General features: G+C 43.9%; 1 protein-coding gene across 1 annotated transcript in view; it reads right to left on the bottom strand.

Moving 5' to 3' along the window:
* The window catches only part of TBL1Y (transducin beta like 1 Y-linked), a 150925-nt gene that overhangs the window by 35585 nt on the left and 94530 nt on the right, over nucleotides 1–20810 (bottom strand). The window contains exons 5-10 of the mRNA XM_055377247.2: nucleotides 11948–12200; nucleotides 5573–5705; nucleotides 5040–5181; nucleotides 4278–4341; nucleotides 4064–4161; nucleotides 1278–1338 (exon numbers count right to left, since the gene is read on the bottom strand). Of these exons, the coding sequence (XP_055233222.1) occupies nucleotides 1278–1338; nucleotides 4064–4161; nucleotides 4278–4341; nucleotides 5040–5181; nucleotides 5573–5705; nucleotides 11948–12200 (751 nt within the window). The remainder of the gene's footprint in view (nucleotides 1–1277; nucleotides 1339–4063; nucleotides 4162–4277; nucleotides 4342–5039; nucleotides 5182–5572; nucleotides 5706–11947; nucleotides 12201–20810) is intronic.

Below are 20810 nucleotides of genomic sequence, written 5' to 3'. Positions count from 1 at the left end.
CGTATTTTTCTCTGAAAAACAGAAGTCAGATCTTTCTGCATTAGACATCCCCCCTTACTCACCAGGTCTGCATGTCTGGTATTCTAGGGATGTGAACTTGTTACGGAACCCTTCCTGCCCGCAAAGGTAGATTTTGACATTTAAGCCATGTGATGGAACTCTAGCAGTAATGGCATTCTCACTAGACAGCTGCTTTGATTTGCACAGTCTAGAACACAGAGTAGCAATTGTCTGGCATGGAGATGACATAGAGATCACAAGCTGTACATGGGGTTGCCAGGGGCCAGGGGAAAGACTGAATAGGTACGGGGTTTCCATTTTAGGGTGAAGAACATTCCTGGATGAGGTCATGCATGTGCTGCCTCCATTTGGAGCCATTTGTCTCCAGTAGGCTCAGCACCATCTACCTCATCAATGGTGTTCAATTAAAGCAACACCAATAAAGAATTTCACCAGCAGCCCTAAGAAGTGTATTTGGTGTAGGTCCAAAGCTGTACAGATTGGCCACAGAAGAGATTCTCTCCCTCTCCAGGACAGCAGAGCAGAAACAGTGTCCTCACTGGGTCTCCCTTACTCTCTGAGCTGCCTGTATGAGGAAGCTCATTGAGTCCCTGCTACAGTACTGCGTGGAATAACAGATGTGGACGCCTACACATCATGCCTCAACAGGACTTTTGGCTTATGATCTTGTTTCCTGCAGGACCCATGTCCCCTGCTTGCAGTCCTCCCCAGGCACTGAGATGGGCTATGCCATCTTGGACAGTCCTTGAGGTTACCCTCTCATTCAGAACATCATTTAAGCACCCCAACTGTCCAACAAGAAAGACACTCAGATCTCCTCCTGGACAATGCTCCAGGGACAGCTGATAAAATAATCAACTTTTGCTGCATACATTGAGGGATTCCCTCAAGATGGATCAGACATTCGTCATTAATGGAAGTGTCACCTTCCCCCTTTTGTCCATTTTAAATCAGTCTAAAGTTGTCTGGGTAGCTGAGATTACAGGTGTGTGGCACCACGTCTGGCTACCTCATCGTCCTGTCCCATCCCATCCCGTCCCATCCCATCTCATGTTTTGTAGAGAAAGGGTCTTGCTATACTGCCCAGGCTGATCTTGAACTCCTAGACCACGTCTAGGAGTCTCACTTGAGACGGGAGACTCAAGTGAGCCTCACGTCTCAGCCTTCAAAAGTGCTTGGATTATAGATGTGAGCCACTGCACCCGGCCTAATTTTGAATTATTTTCAAATTACAAAACACAAACATAAAGACTCACCTGAATGAAAAGGAAACTGCTGTTTGGCTTCTCCTGTGTGAGCGTCCCAAATTATTGTTGTCTGTGCTCTGCAAACAAAGGAAAAGTTAGTAATTACTCCCGCAAAGTTTACTCTAGTAACATGTATCATACAAGAAAAGACAGTGAGCCTCTCTCCTTATAAACCAGGACTGTCCAGTACAGATAGAAAGCAAGCCTCATGGGTTAATTTTAATTCTCTAGGATCCATATTAAAAGTTAAAAAAAAAAACTGGTAAAATTCATTAACAATCTTTTATTTCACTCCCATATACCTAACATAATACCATCTCAACATGTAATCAGCATCAAACTCTTACTGCACTATCTGCATTCTTTTTCTTCCATCCTAACTCTTTGAAGCATGCCGTGTTTCACATTTAACAATCTGGACAGCCACATTTGATAAGCCCATCAGCCACAGATGCTGGTGTCTGTTTTAAGGTCAGGGCAAGCCTAACCAATACTTGCAAGAATACCAAAATTGGTGGAGATTCTTCCTCATCCCCAAGTGCAGAAAACTGTTGAAAAACCTAGGACAAATCATCTCTAAATATATCTTGGCACTTTTCCAAGTGCAGGGCTGCATAAAAGGTCATTTCTAAAAAGGCCCTTGCCTGTGATTCCATGAACTGGGAGCACTAGAAATGGGGACACAGCCACTGGCTTGCAGTGGGGCTGGGCATCAATGTACAGGTCTGTCAAGATGGAGAAAAGGTGATTTCCACACCTCAAAAAATGAAGTAGATCATGAATTCTTATGGACTTATACTGATGCTGGGAATATTATTTAGACAAGCAGTTCAATGAATAGCATTAGAATGTTGTCTTCATCAGCTGGAATTTTCAACTAAATTATAAACTTTACATCTCTCTGTCAGTCAAGATTTTGCTTTAAGACTAAGTCCTATTTTATGTTGACTGTGAGCATTTTTAAAGGAAACTAAGAAGTGTCTTTGAAACTTGCTAATCTTGGGTTTCGGGTCAGCCCTCAACCAATTAGCATTACTTTATTTGTTGGCATATAACTTAATTTAGCCACGTCAAAGCCATCTAACATTGCAGAGAATATATAAACTCATCATACTTGTGCCTGTCTCCTATCTGGGCAGTACTGGATGAGTTAACGAGAGACACAAAGAGAGAGAGAGAGAAGGACCTTATGAATGAATGATTTCTTAACCTAGTTATATCCTAGTGCAGGGGTCTGCAAGCTTTTCCTGTCAAAGGCCAGGTAGCAGGAATTTCAGGCTTTGAGGGCCATCTGGTCTCCCTCATAACTGCTCATCTCTGCTGTTGTAGCATGAAAGCAACCATGGACAAGTGTCAACAAAGGAGTGTGACTGTGTACCAATAAAACTTTACTTAAAGAAACAGATGAGGAGCCAGACTTGACTTGTGTGGGCCACAGTTTGACAAATGCAATTATGACTTCTCTAAGAGTGGGATAATGTTTAGAGGTCAAGACTATCATTTTATAATAACTTCGAACAGAAAGCTGTTACTTAAGGTTTTCAAGTTGTCCCGAAATCATCACAAAATGCAAAGTCTCGTGGAAGCCTGAGCATTGTCCAGTTGTAGAAACACAAACTGATGTAATAACAAACATCTTTTATTTTCTCTCTCAATTCTAGATAATGATTCTTTTCTGAAGCCATGGCTTAGAATTCTTGCTGAGTCTTGGGAATGCACAACTGTTCCAGGAAGGTTGTTTGGGGTCATCATTCCAGCTAGCCCTGCCACTGGACATAGGAGGAAAGTAAAATCCACAGAGGCCAAGATTTCTGGATAACTCAGATTCAGGGCTGTGATAAAGTCTGCATCCCCTTCCTCTTCACCCTGGGTTCCCACCCTACTGATGGCTTTTAGATGGACCTGGAGTTAATGCCACCGTGGCTCCCCGGAGACCTGCCCAGGGGCACAGCAAGTCAATTCTAAACTGGCTTCGTAGGCCATCTGGGGAGTATGCCCTTGTGTCCAGGTTGCTAGATTCCTGCTCTGAGAAATCTACTGTCTACTTTGGGAAGCAGCAGTTGATCAAATGAGGATACCTGAAGCCTGAGAAAAACACACAGCCTGTGCTACTCAAGTTCCTCAGTGGGTGAAAGTTCAGGCAGTGCAGGCCTCACATCACATGGCTCCTTCCAGCAACTAACAAATGGAATGTGGAGATCTTCCTCTCTCTATCACTGAACGATGTAGCTCAAATAAAGGGAAGCTTTGCACAAGGGTCTGCAGAACAGCAGAATATATTAAGAGATGGTATGCTACATCTCTTAATATATGAAAGATCAAAACCACAAAAATAAACCCTAAACAAATCCTTTTCATTTCTTAAAGGGAAGCACAAAGCCTAAGAGATCCAAGAAGCCAAGATTTTGAGATTTAAAAAAATCAGTGGCCAGGCAAAGCGGCTCATACCTGTAATCCCAGAACTTTAGGAGACCGAGGCAGAAAAGTCACTTGAGCCTAGGAGTTCAAGACCAGTCTGGCCAATATGGCAAAAGCCTGTCTCTACTGAAAATATAAAAATTTGCTGAGCATGATGGTGGGTACCTGTAATCCCAGCTACTCAGGAGGCTGAGGCAGGAGGATTACTTGAACCCTGCTGAGGTGGAGGCTGCAGTGAGCCGAGATGGTGCCACTGCACTCCAGTCTGGGCAACAGAGTGACTCTGTTCCCCCACTCCCCACCCCCCTAAAAAAGAAAAAGAAAAACAGTAAATAAGCACCTATAGATAAAGGGGCATATTTTAAGCTAATACTCACTTTGTCTACACCAGCACTCAAAATGTAATTCCCCTTTTTGTTCCATTTCAGAGCGAAGATGGGGCCTTTATGTTGGCCTAAGGTGCTGGCCAGGTTACCTGTTAGTAAAAAGTAAAAACAAACATGTTGATTCTGTTGTCATGGTCTATTCACTCAAGGATTATGTATGGCAGTTCCTCTTACCTGACCCATGCAGGAGGGGTGCAGGACTTACCATTTTCTGTCCATATTCTTGCGAAACCATCATATGAACCCATAGCCAATAGTGTTCCATCACTCTGAGGGCCAGAAAGAGACACAAACCCACAAAAACAGCTTAAGAGTGGGAGCACCAAAGAAGCTCAGAGAGCCTCTCTCAGGATCCCAAGTCCAGAGGGTTCTTCAGGCAATAGCTGGTGCCATGCAATGTTAGCACACCCTGCTCTTAAATCAAATATGCGGCATGAAGACTAAGGAGACAAGGGAGCAATGAAAACACAATGGAACCATTTGCCACTTTGTGTTCTCTAATGAATGACAGAACTAAAAACACCATGATGAAAGTTATCATGATACTTTGCAGAAAATGAAAAGCAGTGGAACTGTGTGCATCCCTTGTGTCAATGCACATGACACTTGTTGCTGAAATCCTAAGGTGAAGAGGCACCTTTCCTAGGCTGCACCTCATGTCTCCCCAGGAGAAATACCTCATAGCTCCCAGCCTGTTTCCCCACCATGAGACCACAGGTTCATTTTACTAAGACATGTTCACGATGCAAAGATATGGCTACCAAACAACCAGCTCACGGTCTGCCTGACGTGGCCTTATTAAGAGCTCTTAGAAGCCAAGACCACCTCTGTGGCTAGCCCCCCAGGTTGGGCCTGAGTACATGGGACCACCTCCCTCCTATGTCTGCACACATTCCATCACTGCAGCCCATGCCTGGCTGGTAGATTTTACCAATTTCAAAATGCCCAGGGGGTGGAAGATGCTTACGTTCCAGTCCAGTGAGGTGACATCTTTATTACTTGGGACGTCGTGCCACCCTTCTCGTATACAATGTCTCAACACGAGCTGGGTGGAGCCCCCGTTGCTATTCTCATTCAGGTTCCATATCCTTGCAGTTGAGTCTCCAGATCTACAGAATAAAAACACAGAAGCCTCTGGTATTTGGTTCAAATGGGATGAGAAGCTCACTGCAGCTTGCTCTCCGGCCAGGTGACATCGTAGGCATGTGCTCTTCTGTCTTTATCATACCAGTGGATCCCTGTTTCCCTCCCTGTCATCTTTGCATTTGGTAAATTTAACTGCCTTGTATTGCTCCTCACTCCATGGAGAAAATGACTCGGAACTAAGGCTTCTTCACAATACGAGACAGGTACAGAAGTGGCTCAAAGAGCAGCCCATTCCTGGGTCTCCCCACATTGGGGTAAGAAGGGGAGTGCACGTTCTTCAAGGCAGAACTCCAGGGAAGGGCAAGCAGCTTGCGTCTCCCTGACCCTGGAGTGCCCCCATCCTGACTTCCTTACCCGGAGGCCAGCAAATCACTGACAGGGTTCCAGGCACAAATGAACACCTCAGACTCGTGGCCCCGAAGGACTGTGGCTTTGTTGGGTGGAATCTCAACATCCCTATCTATTTCCATTGGCTTTGAGTGATTATCTGTCATAGGAAACACAAAGAGACATGTGGCTTACCAACACAAGAGGAAGGCATTTAAAGGGCACTTTTGTTTCCAGAAACACCTTGTTTTTACATACTAAGTAACACTACCTCTAACGAGTCTAACTAAATTGTGGCTTTTGTGCAGTTTAGCAAACATATCAGGTTGCTTTATAATTTCACAGTCTCTAAACCTCACTGAGAAATAAAAACAGAGAATCTGACCTGGTGTGGTAGCTTACACCTATAATCCCAATGCTTTGGGAGGTCAAGGACAGTAAACTGCTTGAGGCCAGGAGTTCAACACCAACCCAGGCAATTTTGCAGAACCCCATTTCTACAAAAAAATTGCAAGATTACCCAGGCACGGTGCCATATGCCTGTAGCCCCAGCTACGCAGGAGGCTGACATGGGAGGATTGATTGAGCCCAGGAGGGAGAGGCTACAGTGAGGCATAATTATGCCACTGAACTCAGCCTAGGGGACAGAGCAAGGCCCTGTCTCTAAACTGCCTCTCCAAAACAATTATTTACTCTTTGTGAGTGAGGCCAGCAAATTATAGCTCATGGACAAAGTCTAGCCACCAGCTGCTTCTGCATAAATAAAGTGTGGCTGGCAGATAGTCACTCCGCATGTTTTGAAATTGCCTATGGCTACTGTTATGGGTTAAATTGTGTCTCTGTAAAATTTGTATCTTGAAGCCCCAATTTCTAGGACCTCAGAATAAAGCTATATTTGGAGATAGGGCCTTCGGGAAGGTTAAGTAGAGTAAAATGAGGTCACTATAGTCAACCCTAATCCAATGCAACTGCTGTTCTCATGAAAAGAGGGGATTAGGATACAGACACCCACAGAGGTACAACCACGTGTGGACACAGGGAGAAGACAGCATCCACAAGCCAAGGAGAGAGGCCTAAGAAAGGAACCATCCCTGCCCTCACCTTGATCTCAGACCTCCAGCCTCCAGAATCATGAGAGCAAATTCTTAAACTGCCTGGTCTGTGGCCTTTTGTTAAGGCAGCCTGAGATGACTCTCATAGCTGCTTTTGTACTACGACAGACTTCAGCAGCTGTGACAGGCTGCATGACCCTCAAAGCCTGAGACATTTACTGTCTGTTCCTGTATAGAAAGTTTGCTACCCCCAGTTTATGCTCATGAGAAAGCAGCAATATAGCCTGATGATCAAAGAATTACCAATGGTTAACAGTTTCATGATATGGTGAGGAATTAAGCATGTTTCATTATGTCCTCCATCAAGGCATTTTGACTGAAAACTTGGGAAAGAGAAGCAATGTGATCTTAGGTTGGTTACCTGCCACTGAGGAAGGAATATTTCCTACATTTAAAAAATAAAAAAATCTCTTGCCATTCTGCTTGGCTCAAGAACCCTAATAAAAAAAGTTATGTAACAGTGAAACTCTTCAATGTTGGTGACTCTTTCATTCTCTGAAGGTGTCATCTGGCAGGAAGAGAGGAAAAATGTCTTTCCCCATATAACAGAGTTGTTCATGGCGATGGCAAGAGGGCAATTGGTATACTAGATAGCTATGCAGTGGTTGGGGTCCTGGTAACTCAGAGGAGGCACAGCTGTCAGAGGCTGCGCTCTTATCAAAATGCAGCCTTCAAAAACTCCTGCCTCAATAGGCCAGGCTGTGGCTCACAAACAAGGTGCAAGGTCTCATAAGGTGGTCATGGTGGCTGTTCTAGAATTTCTGCCAGGGTGGACTAGTTAGGACTGGCCACATGCATAGGGGAGACAAAGCCAGGCACTCAGGGGTAGCGACTAATGCATTGACACAGTCTAGACAGAAGGTTGCAGGGAGAAGCACTAAGCACCCATCCAATGCCTATAGCTGGGAGTTGGCCTCTGGGGGAGGTATAAACCAGGTAAGCAGCCCATCTGGAGCAGTGGTCAGTGGGACGGCTAATGTTCTGGGCAGGGCACATGTATGTCACAGCACAATGGATTCCAGGCATGGATCCCAGGAACAGGGCCTCCATTGTCTCAGCGGTACTTTTTTTGTTGTTTTTGATTTTGGGTTTTTTTTTTTTTTTGGTTTTTTTTGTTGTTGTTGTTTTGTTTTTTCATTTTTTTTTTTTTTTTTGAGATGGAGTTTCGATCTTGTTGCCCAGGCTGGAGTGCAATGGCACGATCTCGGCTCATTGCAACCTTCACCTCCTGGGTTCAAGCGATTCTCCTACCTCAGCCTCACAAGTACCTGGGATTACAGGCATGCAACACCACACCCAGCTCGTTTTTGTATTTTTAGTAGAGACGGGGTTTCTCCATGTTGGTCAGGCTGGTCTTGAACTCCCGACCTCAGGTGATCTGCCTGCCTCAGCCTCCGAAAGTGCTGGGATTACAGGCATGAGCCACTGCGCCTGGCCTGCTCTAGTTTTAAATAGCTCTTCTGGTGTGAGAGTTTGTTGGTAGAAGGTGCACCAGGTCTGAGCAATCGTTACACTATGACTATTCAGCTGCTAAAAAATAAATTTAAAAAATCCAATACCTGTCTTTATAGGACACCAAGCATCTCTGAGGGGCTGCTGATAAGAAGGCTGAGGGGACACTGGTGTGTAAAGTGACCAGGAATGCTGAACTGAATGCTGCCTTTCTTTGATCTTAGGCACAGTGGGTTCTATAGAGGCTCATGAATCACACCTTCTCTTCTACAGGAATCAGACAAATATCATCTAATAACCATGTGTACAAAGGTGGCTGAGGATGACAAGTACCAGCTGGAAGTTTCCTGTGTTTTTGATAAAACAAGACATTTCATTAAAATGTACCTTTCTGTGGCATCGTTTGTGCATGTAGGAAGTTCCCACTGGTAAATACCATCGTTCCTTCCAAATGTCCCCTGCCTTCAAACACCAAGTCCATGGGCTCAAGTGCTGTTTTCTTATTGGAGCCACTTTCTTTTGAAAATTTTCTTTTTAGAGACAGGGTCTGTGCTGTGTCACCCAGGCTACACTGCAGTGTCTTGCCTTGATGGCTCACTCCAGCCTCAACCTTCCCAGCTCGAGCAATCCTCCTGCTTCAGCCTCCTGAGGAGCTGGGACTAGAGACACATGCTGCTACCCCCAGGTAATTTTTAAAACTTTTTGTAGATACGGGGCCTTGCTATGTTGTCTTGAACTTCTAGGTTCAAGCGATTCTCCCACCTGAGCTTTCCAAAGCAGTGCGACTACAGGCATGAGCCACAGCTCCTGTTCCATATCAGAATTATCAGTCCAAGCAGAACCACCAGGACTTCAAACTGAAGGATCCTAACCTGGGAGTGCCATAGGGTAATGGTTTTGGGCTCCTGGGTAGGTTCATTTATGATGGAGACAACCTTAAATGCCATGGTCGGGAAAACCAGCCTGGAAAGTGGCTACTTTTCTTGCAAGTAGCAGGAAAAAAAGTTCTTTCTACTTTTAATTTTTTGAGAGAGTGTTTTGCTCTGTTGCACAGGCTGGAGTGCAGTGGTGCTATCTCAGTTCTCTGTAGACTCCACCTCCGAGCTCAAGTGATCCTCCCCACTCAGCCCCCTGAGTACCTCGGACTACACGCATGTGCCACCCCACCTGGCTGATTTCTATATTTTCTGTAAAGCTGAGGTCTTTCTCTCTTTCCCAGTCTGGTCTTGAACTCCTAGATTCAATCAGTCTGCTTCCTTGGGCCTCCCAAGTGCTGGGATTATAGGCAAGAGCCACCACATCTGGCCAAAAAAAAAAAAAAACAGTTCTTAGCCGGGCGTGGTGGCTGATGCCAGTAATTCCAGCACTTTGGGAAGCTGAGACAGGCAGATCACCTGAGGTCAGGAGTTCAAAACCAGCCTGAGCAAAATGGTGAAACCTTGTCTCTACTAAAAATACAAAATTAGCTGGGTGTGGTGGTGTGTGCCTGTAGTCCCAGCTACTAGGAGGCTGAGGCAGGAGAATTGTTGAATCCTGAGAGGTGGAGCCTGCAGTGAGCAGAGATCACACCACTGCACTCCAGCCTGGGTGACAGAGTAAGTCTCCATCTCAACAACAACAACAACAACAATAACAACAAAAACAGTTCTTGAGGATTAAAATAAAACTGGACTTCAGGTCTGGCCTCAGACTGCTGAGACATAACAGTGGTGGAGAGCACAAGCTGCCTTGCTGCAATACAAGGGCACTCTGCCAATGGAACAGTGGAAACACTGCAGGTAGCCCCAGGCCCAGGAAATAGAGCAGAGGGTCCATCATGCAGGAAGGTGTCCATTGGAGGAGGAGCATCAGTGGTGGGCACACCGACTATTTATAAATGGGAGTTCCTCTGCACAAGCTGTCTTGCCTGCCACCATGTAAGGCATACCTTTGCTCTTCCTTTACCTTCCGCCATGACTGTGAGGACTCCCCAGCCATGTGGAACCACGAGTCCATTAAACCTCTTTCCTTTATAAATTACCCAGTCTTGGTCCTGCCCTTGACACATGGGAACTAGAGATCTGGGTGGGGATGCAGCCAATTCAAGGTGAGATTTGTGTTGGGATGCAGTCAAACAACGATATCCACTGTGAAAACAACTACAGCCATTTTCTCAATTTTGAGAATCTGAGGGTTGTGCCCCATGTCACTGCATAGTCAGTGTGAAGAACCACATGCAGGTCCTAATGAAACAAAAGCCATCTACCTGCAACTGGCCAACTTGGTTGAAGGCATGTAGGTGTCTATACTCTGTCCACAGCCAAGGTTAACATGGACTCCACATTAGAGTTTCTGTTTTTTTAAAAATTGGTACAGAATAAAACTGAACTTCAGGTCTGGCCTCAGACTTAACAATGGTGGAGAAGACAGGCTGCCTTGCTGTATTTAAAATTTCTTCCTTAATAGACACCAACTTTGGAAACTTCATGAATACAAATTACTTTCTGTGATGTAAGACTGTTGTATTTGTCCGTTCTCATACTGCTAATACAGACATAGCCAAGACTGGATAATTTATAAAGGAAAGAGGTTTAATGGACTCATGGTTCCACATGGCTGGGGAGTCCTCACAGTCATGGCGGAAGGCAAAGGAACAGCAAAGGTATGCCTTACATGGTGGCAGGCAAGACAGCTTGTGCAGAGGAACTCCCATTTATAAAACCATCAGATCTCATGAGACTTATTCGCTACTACCAGAATAGTAGTGGGGAAACTACCCCCCATGATTCAATTATCTACACCTGGTCCTGCCCTTGACACAAGGGAACTAGAGATTTGGGTGGGGATGCAGCCAATTCAAGGTGAGATTTGTGCTGGGATGCAGTCAAACAATGATATCCACTATGAAAACAACTACAGCCATTTTCTCAATTTTGAGAATCCAAGGGTTGTGCCCCATGTCACTGCATAGTTAATAAATGACCTGTAGGTACAAGCTGGGTATTCTCTTACTCTCCTTTTCCTGCCCCACAATCATGGACTTTATAAATAAAAAGCCAGAAGATCTTTTCATTTACCCAAAGCAGACAACCTTTATGTCACACTATTTTAATACAAGAGACATTAATAGTCTAGGAGAGCTTTCATTAAATGCTAGATCTGATTCTCCAGCTAGAGAAGCACTTTAAGAATTTGTTCACTGGTGCACACATGTATACACACACCCTCCCACCCACTAGTGCACCATTCATGGAACATATGCATGCTCTGAACTTACATACATGCTGAAGTGGCTTCTCTATGGGTTTATAGAGCAGTAGTATGTCCAAGTGGGGCAGGTTCTCTGGGTAGAAATTCAGACTCACTGACTTGCCATGTACTTGCTGGCAATTATCTAACAGGGAATGATGTTCTGGGATTTTGCAAAGACCAAATAAGCTGAAGCTCAGTTTTTGGGGCCCAGTGCCCTCGGCAGGAACCATGAGCTCAGTGATTATACCACAATTTGGCCAAAAACACTCAACATGGAGGGCTGGAGGCTGAGACTAAATGTGTCCATGAATTAAATACTTTTGTTTATGATGGGCCATAACCATGTATTATAGGAGAGTTCTCAGATTGGCAGTGCACACAATTTCCTGAAATTGAATATGAGAGTAAAGAAGGCCTGGTTGAAGGGTTGTGATGGAAAACTGGAACGGGAAGCTCTTCTGGGTAGATTGAAAGCAAACAATAAAGAGCAGCTACTAAGACATTTGTATCAGGTAGGTTTTTAAGAAGGCATTCGGACTGACCCAGATTTAAAAGAAAACAATGAACCCAGAGAGGCCCACCAAACTTCCAGAGCCTGCGCACTCACTGATTTCATGTGCTCCATTCTCTTCCCCGTTCACTGTGGCCTCTCGGATCTTTGGAGGATTTTGCTGGGAAATAGCAGCTGGGGTCATGGTTGCCGCCTTTGCCATTGCTGATGCCTCTGTGGCTGCTGCACTGGCTTGCTGCTGAGTGAGCTTCTCTCCAAATGCCTGCTGCCGCATCTGCACCACATCAGGAATCACAGCATCTATCAGGGACAGGGACTCTATAGGGCGGCTGTCGAACACTGTGCCATCCTGGGGAAGCAAGCCAAGGCACAGCCATCAGCTCACCAGGGTGAGGGCTCTGGGAATGGTCTCTACTCTCTGGGCAGGAGAGGCACGGGGAAGTGGAGCATAAATAGCTGGCTCCCAGCAGCCAGGGGGCCACGGGGGGAAGTAGCATAGACCCTGTTAGATATGAGTTCTAAATTTCTTTTCAAAGAATCAATATGTCAGTATGTTCAATTTTTTACCTTCACTTTTAAACTTAACTTCCTCATAAAGCAACCTTTTTCAATTACCTACTCTACCCTGACTCATTCCAATTACCTACTCCACCCGGACTCATTCAGATTACCTGCTCCACCCTGACTCATTCTGATTACCTACTCCATCCTGACTCATTCCGATTTTCTGCTCTGCCATAACCATTTTTCGTGCCAAACCAATCACCCTGTCACTCTCTTGAAATTAGCCAATTGGAATTAGTTTAGCCTGTGTGGTCTAACCCTAGCCAATTGCGGAACGACACAGCAGGAGGGGTCACGTGCATCAGGGATAAGAACCCTTCCCCTCCCTTGTCCGAGTGTGCACTCACCATTGCTCCATCTGTAAGGGGTCACCCTTCTATAGAAGTAACTTGCCTTGCTGAGAATTAAAAAGAATATTTTATATTCGAATGCTATTTCTTTTGCAGCACCAAAACTTTATATATAACAATTTTGGGGCTGGTCGGGGATTACATTTCCCCACTGGGGACTGTTCTCTGACTCTCTCTGGTGAGAAGGCAGGCCCCACCCCTTGTGGCAGTCTCAGGGGTGAAAAATCAGAACCCACCCTGTGCGAGGAATAACCTGAACGCTCAGCAACACGCAGCAAAAAAAATAAAAAACTGGCCAACAACCTAGCTTAAAGGATCCTCACATACTGTGGCGATGACTCTGTGCACAGACCAGGGAAAGAAAAGCCAGGGGAGCTGGTAAAGTATTTCCTTGGTGGTCAGGACCACGATGAGAAAGCCACAGGGGGTTCAGTGAAGTACTCCTTGGTCGGGGGTGGCTTAGAGGTTAAAAAGAGGTGAGACATCCCCACTGTGGGGGACTGAACCTCACACAAACTTCCAGTAGTAGAAAAGGCAAGAAATTTCCAGTGGGGAAATTAAGCCTCAACCCAAAAGGCAAGAAATTTCCACTAGCGGAAATTGAGCCTCACCCCAAAAGGTGAGAATTTTTCAGTAACGGACATTGAACCTTGAACCTGACCCCAAAACCATCAAGATGGGAAATACCCCAAGCAAGACAGGGAGCAAGGAGGATAAAGATGGTAACAAAGATATCCCCCCAATACCTTCATAGGTCTCATGCTAAAACACTGGAAGGATAATGAAAGGACTAAACATAGGAAAAAGCAACAAATGATAAAATAATGCTCTTTTATTTAGACTCAGGGACCCAACCTCAAATCCTCAATTTTCTGGCAAAAGTTTGGGTCAAACGAGGGTGTAATGTGTCAGCTTCTAATCTGACACGTTAATGCTAAAAGTCCAGTGTCTCAAGAAGTAGGCTACACCCTTTGTTGGAGGCAAGGACTTGCCCTCCTTTTTCCCTTAATAACAAGCAGGGAAGAACCTAATCTGGCACCTCAAAATGAAAAGTCAGAGGAGCCAGCTCTCATGCCTAAAGATTCCAGCACATGGGATCCCCTAGTCTATGTTCCCCCATTCAGTGTCCCCAATCTTTCCCCTCAGACAGCCACTGCCACCTCAAATCCCATTCCAAATTCCCCCTCTACTCACATGAGCCCTCCTCCTCATAACCCTGACTCTTAGGAATTACATTCCACCAGCCTGTTCTCTCCCAACCTAAATACCCCTCTCTAAAATGACTCCAGCATGAGGTAGAACAATGTAAAAAAGATATTCAGAATTTTCCATTTCCCTCTGTACCTAAGAAGTCAGCTTGGACCCTCTTGCCTTCGAAAGAGGTACCACAAGGCGGGGGAGGGGGTGGGAGGGCAGGCATTGGCTTTGTAAATGCCTCCCTAACCAGTTCGTAAGTCCAGAATTTTAAAAAGGGGCTTAAACTGCTACTAGATGACCGTTACGGAGTGACAGACCAAATTGAACAATTCTTATAACCTCATTTATACACTTAGGTCATGTTAATATCCATCTTGGGTGTTCTCCTTTCAGGGGAAGAAAGAGTAAGTAGCTCCACTTCCGCTGGTCCCTCCCCTAGGGGAAGGAGAAGGAGAGGGCAGAACAGCGGTATAAGCAGCTGCTAGAGGAAGTGAAACAACAGCAGAGAGAGAGAGAGAGAAAGAGAGAGGAAGAGACAGAGACACAAAGAAGGGGTCAGAGAGAGAGAGAGACAGAAAGTCAAAGAGAAAGAAAAAGAGAGAGATAGAAGTAGTAAAGAGAAAACAGTGTACCCTATACCTTTAAAAGTCAGGGTACATTTAAAACCTGTGATTGATCATAATGAAGGTCTTCTCCATGACCCTGTAACATTCCAACACGACCTTGTTGTCAGTATTAACAAGGGCGTAGCCCTAAAGCACTGAGGCCACTGACAACCTGTAGCCTTCCTAATCAAAAGTCCTTAACCCAGTAACCCCAGAATGGCCCAAATGCATTCAATTTGTAGCGGCAAGTGCTTTGCTAACAGAAGAAAGTAGAAAAATACTTTTAGAGGAAACCTCATTGTAAGTACACCTCACCAGTTCAGAACTATCCTAAATCAAAAAAAAAAAAAAAAAGAAGAGCAAAAATGTAGCTTACTAACTCAAAAATCTGAAAGTTTGGGGCTATTCTGTTAGAAAAAGATCATTTAACATTAACCTCTGATAATTCTCTTGACCCAGCAGGCTTCCTAACAGGTTATCTAAATCTTAATTAATTACCATAGAAAGGTCCAACCAGACCTAGGTGGAACTCCTTTCAGGTCAGGACAGTAAATGGTTCCTTCGGGGTGACAGCGGGAAAAAGACATAATGGGTATTCAGTAAGTGATAAGGAAACCCTTGTAAAAGCAGAGTCAGGAAAATTGCCTAATAATTGGTCTGCTCAAACATGTTATCTGTTTGCTCTCAGACAAGCCTTAAAGTACTTACAGAACCAGGAAGGAACCATCTATACCAATTCTAAGTTAATTTGGACTAAACAATCTCATTAATAGCAAAGGAAAATTGAAATCGCAAACTTACACGGTTTTCAACAAAAGTAAAATTTGCTAAAAGTGAACAGTGTAACCTGTATTATCCTAACTTCTAATCTTGTGGCCTTAGGCAGTCTAGACCACAGACATGAAGCAAGTTGCTTGGAAAAGAATGGTTATCAACGTTGAGAAAAAAAAAAAAAGGCAGGGGGAGAATTTATATAAAAAGGAATGTTATATAGTAAATTCTTGTCCTAAAATAAATTAACTAGTTATTTAAAGAAAGGGATGGATGCAACAAGTCAGAAAGCTAAGGCAGGTCAAAGAATTGTCTGTGAAAGTCATGGGAAAAAAAAAAGGTATAAAAGGGAATTTATGCAAGAAATATTGTATAATTTAAAAGTAAATAGGCCTCCTAAACGTGGAACTATAGAAAAAACAGTTATGTGCAAAGTGTATAAGGAAAGTAAAATATACCTTTGGTAAAAGGATTATAAGGAGGCATAAGAATGTGGATTTTTACCTACATTAAAAGGTTAAAAATATATATATTTTGTTTTAACAGTTTAAGCAAGTTTTGAAACGTTAATTGTAAAGGAAATTCTGTGTGTAAATATATTGGATAAAGTTAAAGGGGTATCATTCAGTTTTTCTGTGAACTGGACATTAAAATAAGAGCACAACAGGTTTTTCTTAAAGCATTAACCTGCTCTTTAACAAAAATCATGAAAGGTTAAAAAGAGTCTATGAAAATCTTACCTTATGGTCAGACATTAAAAATTGAATAAATATGCCTACAAGGTTTTATTAAAACTAAGTTTAACACTAATAACACCCTAATATAAAGGCGAAATTTAGCTTATCTGGTATAAAAACCATACAGGAAGCACTGTCAAATATAAAATGGTGTTTGGCTTTCTTTGGTCTAAAAACTAATAAAAATAGGCGCTAAAGGAAATTTCTCAGTAAGAAGGCACCAAGGACTATAAAGCCCACTGCTGACGTCCCCACATTTAAAACAAAAGGTCAATTTCTTAGAAATTACATACTTCGTTTATCTTCCACTTTCCTTTCCCTGAAAACTAAAGTCTTTTAGCACAGGTACCACTCGTAGAATTTCTGGTAAACCAGCACCAGCCTGAGGATCACATTCTCATCAAAGGGTGGAAAGAAGGAAAACCCCAGCCAGCCTTGGAAGGAACCTATTTTGTGCTGCTAACCACGGAGACTCCTGTTCATACAGTGGAAGGGATGGATTCATCACACCCGAGTCAAGAAAGCGCCACCCCCTCCAGAGTCGTGGGGTGTAGTCCCAGGGGAAAACCCTATCAAACTAAAGCTAAGAAAAATTTAACCCTTTCATCTATGCTATTTCTCTTTCTTCTTTCCTCTCTCTATTGCGGACCATTTAGTTATTAACATAGCCAAGTAAATTTTGCCTCAAACTATTGCATTTAATGCTTGCCTTGTTATACCCTGGTGGACTTGCCAAGTCAAAGACAGCTCTGTACTTCAGAAAAGTACCTCTGTCCCTCCTGACTCTCCTCAGACCGAGCATTAGTGTATTGCGACCACTTAATCCAGAGAGATTTCAGTAAAGGCCTCAGTGTCAGCCAGGAGTCTTGCTCCGCCATGTAGAGCTTTTATGCCATAGTTGGTCCAGTGATCTGTGGACCATTAAAGAGCAAGAATGGACTGCCCCAACCAGTTTTTGTAATTTCCTAAAACCATACATTCATTTTACTAGAGGGACAGCCCTCCCTGCTAACTGTCAGGTAAACCAGTGTAATTCTATACAGGTTATTATCTCAAACCCTCAAAGTTCTTCCCCATTCCTAAGCCTGGTTCCCTTCTTATGGTATGGGGGCTGAGGTTTCAAGGACAAACCCTGTCAGATTCTTTGAAATGCATTTCTTTGATCCCCCACCACCTGCAACTTCCTCTAAGCCTTCTTCCAAAACCTCTCACAATGGAACAATTGTTTCTCCTCCATCTAATGACAAGACCAAGATAGCTATTGTAAAATGTAAAGACTTAAAGCAAACTTTGGCAATTAAGACAGGATGCCAAGATGCAAATGTTTGGGTGGAATGGATCAAATATTCTGTCCACACGTTAAACAAAAGCAAATGTTATGCTTGTGTGCACAGCCAACCAGGGTCCCAGATTGTCCCCTTTCCACTAGGATGGTCCTTCAGTCAACCAGGTATGGTCTGTATAGTAGCTCTTTTCCAGGATTCTACAGCCTGGGGTAACACATCATGCCAAGCTCAGTCTTGCTATATCCCGAAGCCTGGCACCCTGAGGGTCAGCCTGAGAGCCATCCAGCCTCCGTTTCCCAACACTAAGTTCACTTCATGTCTCTCAAACAGGGAGAAAACTTAGTGTTCCTTGGAGACCTGAAGGGATGCAGTGAGCTTAAGAATTTTCAAGAGTTTACTAATCACTCAGCCCTTGTTCATCCCCAAGTGGATGTATGGTGGTATTGTGGTGGACCTTTTGTGTGGTGGTATTGTGGTGGACCTTTACTGGATACTCTGCTGAGTAACTGGAATGGCACTTGTGCTTTAGTCCAATTGGCTATCCATTTCACCCTGGCATTTCATCAACCAGAGGAAGGAAAAAGAAGACACTGTAAAGTGAGAGAAGCCCCTTATGGGTCTTTCGACTCTCACATCTTTTTAGATACAATTAGAGTCCTACAGGGAATACCAGTCAATTTAAAGCCCAAAATCAAATAGCTGCAGGATTAAAGTCAGTATTTTGGTAGGTGACAATTTAATAAAAATGTAGATTGGATAAACTACATCTACTACAGCCAACAGCGATTTATTAACTATGCTAGAGATGCTGTTAAAGGAATAGCTGAGCAATTAGGGGCTACTTGCCAGATGGCTTTGGAAAATTCCATGGTGGGAAAGGGGCAGGGAACATGGCAAACTGTTAAGAACTAGGTGTGACCACTGTTCGGAATGTCAAACCCAGTTGGGGCATTCAGGACAAAAAGGCCATTTATTCTGGACAAACTGTGGTATCCCTGATGCAGTGATTCTCAATGATATTAGCAGAAAGAGGAGGAGTTTGCTTCATGATTAAAACTCAGTGTTGCACCTTCATCCCAAACACCACTACCCCTGATGGAAGTATAACAAAGGCATTGCAATGTGTGACTGCTCTATCCAATCAGTTAGCCAGCAACTCAGGGGTAAATGACCCATTTACAGGATGGTTAGAAAAGCGGTTTGGTAGAAAGGAATGACAGCCTCAATTCTTACTTCCCTCACAGCCGAAATGGGTGTACTTATTCTTGTTGGGTGCTGTGTCATACCATGCATCCGTGGGTTGGTGCAGAGGCTCATAGAACCAGCACTTACTAAAACTTCCCTTAACTATCCTCCACCTCATCCAGAGAAGCTTCTTCTTTTGGAAAATTAAGCAAAACAACTAAGCCAAAACATGTTTAAAGAAAAGTCTGAGAAGAAAGAGTTGTAAGAAATACAAGGGAGGGGTGGTTAGACATGAGTTCTAAATTTCTTTTCAAAGAATCAACATGTCAGTAGGTTCAATTCTTTACCTTCTACTTTTAAACTTAACTTCCTCATAAAGCAATCTTTTTCAATTACCTGCTCCACCCTGACTCATTTGAATTACCTGCTCCACCCTCATTCTGATTACCTGCTCCACCCTAACTCAGTCCAATTACCTGCTCCACCCTGACTCATTCTGATTACCTGCTCCACCCTGACTCATCCTGATTACCTGCTCTGTCATAACCATTTTGTCAGCCAAAGCACTCATCCCATCATTCTCTTTAAACTAGCCAATTGGAATTAGTTTAACCTGTGCGGTCTAACCCTAGCCAATAGAGGAACGACACAGCAGGAGGGGCCACGTGCGTCAGGGATAAAACCCCCTTCCATGCCTCGGGTGTGCACTGACCATTGCTCCATCTGTAATTTGGATGTAATTTGGGTGTAGGGGCACACCCTTCTATAGAAATAACTTGTCTTGCTGAGAATTAAAAAGAAAATTTTATATTTGAGTGCTATTTCTTTGGCAGCACTGAAACTTTATACATAACAACCCAGAGCCCAGGAGCATGGGCTGAACGATTCCACGGTGGGAAAGGGGCAGGGAACATAGAAAACTGTTAAGAACTAGGTGTGACCACTGTTCGGAATGTCAAACCCAGTTGGGGCATTCAGGACAAAAAGGCCATTTATTCTGGACAAACTGTGGTATCCCTGATGCAGTGATTCTCAATGGGGGGTGACTATGCCTCCTTGGGGGTAACAGGCAATGTCTGGAGATAGTTTTGGTTGTAACAACTGAGGAGGAGGAATAATCCTGACATCTGGTGGGTGGAGCCTGGGGATGCTACTGAACACCCTACAGTGCCCAGGGCAGCCGCACTACAAAGACTCAACCAGCCCCAAATACTGAGTGCTGGGGTGGAGAAGCCCTGTCCAGGTGCTATCATGACTGTGCAAAATCTCTGCAAATGTCCACCAATTATACGGGAGGGTAATGCTTCAGAAGCCCACACCATTCAGGCCTGGATTGGAAGTCCATCTGTTCATGAGATTTAATAAAATAGGCACTTGCTGCTACTTCAAATGACTCGTTGGGTTCAGGGTTAGACTAACTAGAGCCTTGACGTAATTAACAACATCATTTCATTCTGATTCACGTTTTTTGTTTTTTGTTTTTAACATTCTTTGATTCTCTGATTTCCATCTACCAGAAAAAACTTTCCACACACATTTAAATATACAGGAGGAAGTTCCTTCCTTGTGCAGCATGCCAAATATTAAAATCACATGAAACTCAATATGCCTTGGGGTAGTGTCTGGTGCACATGCAAAGACGTTTTTATACTCCCCAAACTTGAACAACCTCAGAAACAAGGAAGAATTGAAAGGCTCGTGTTTCAGTTGAACAATAACTAAATGAAACACCACCCCAGAAGATTTCTGATTACAAGACACTATTTGAAATAAGGAAAGCAATACAACCCATGTAAACAACTAGCCTCATCACCTCAGGCAACCTTGGCTCCTGATTCTGGCCATGGAGTAGGCAATGGTGACTGGTCAAGACGTTTTCATACCCTGCTCCTCCTTCATATGTGCACACCCAAATAAACAAGCACATCACAAAATGCAGTAACTGTCTAAGACGGTAAAAACACGTACTCTTTTTTAAACTCCAAGAGCACACTTTCTCTCTTTCTTTAGAGACAGGGTCTTCTTCTATCAACCAAGTTGCTGTGCAGTGGCGTGATCACAGCTCACTACAACCTCAAACTCCTGGCCTGAAGCGATCCTCCCACCTTGGCCTCCTAAAATGTGGGGATTATAAATTTGAGTCACCTCCCCTGGCCTGACTTTAATGACTAGAAACCATTGAGATAAACGAGATGGTGTTTTATTGGTCCTCAGTGTCCTGGCATCTGGAGTGCCAAGGAAAGGAAGCTATGAAGGTTTCTCAA

Source organism: Gorilla gorilla, chromosome Y (genome assembly GCF_029281585.2).
Source record: "Gorilla gorilla gorilla isolate KB3781 chromosome Y, NHGRI_mGorGor1-v2.1_pri, whole genome shotgun sequence".
Classification (NCBI taxonomy): Eukaryota; Metazoa; Chordata; class Mammalia; order Primates; family Hominidae; genus Gorilla; species Gorilla gorilla.
This window is presented reverse-complemented; position numbering and strand designations above follow the sequence as displayed.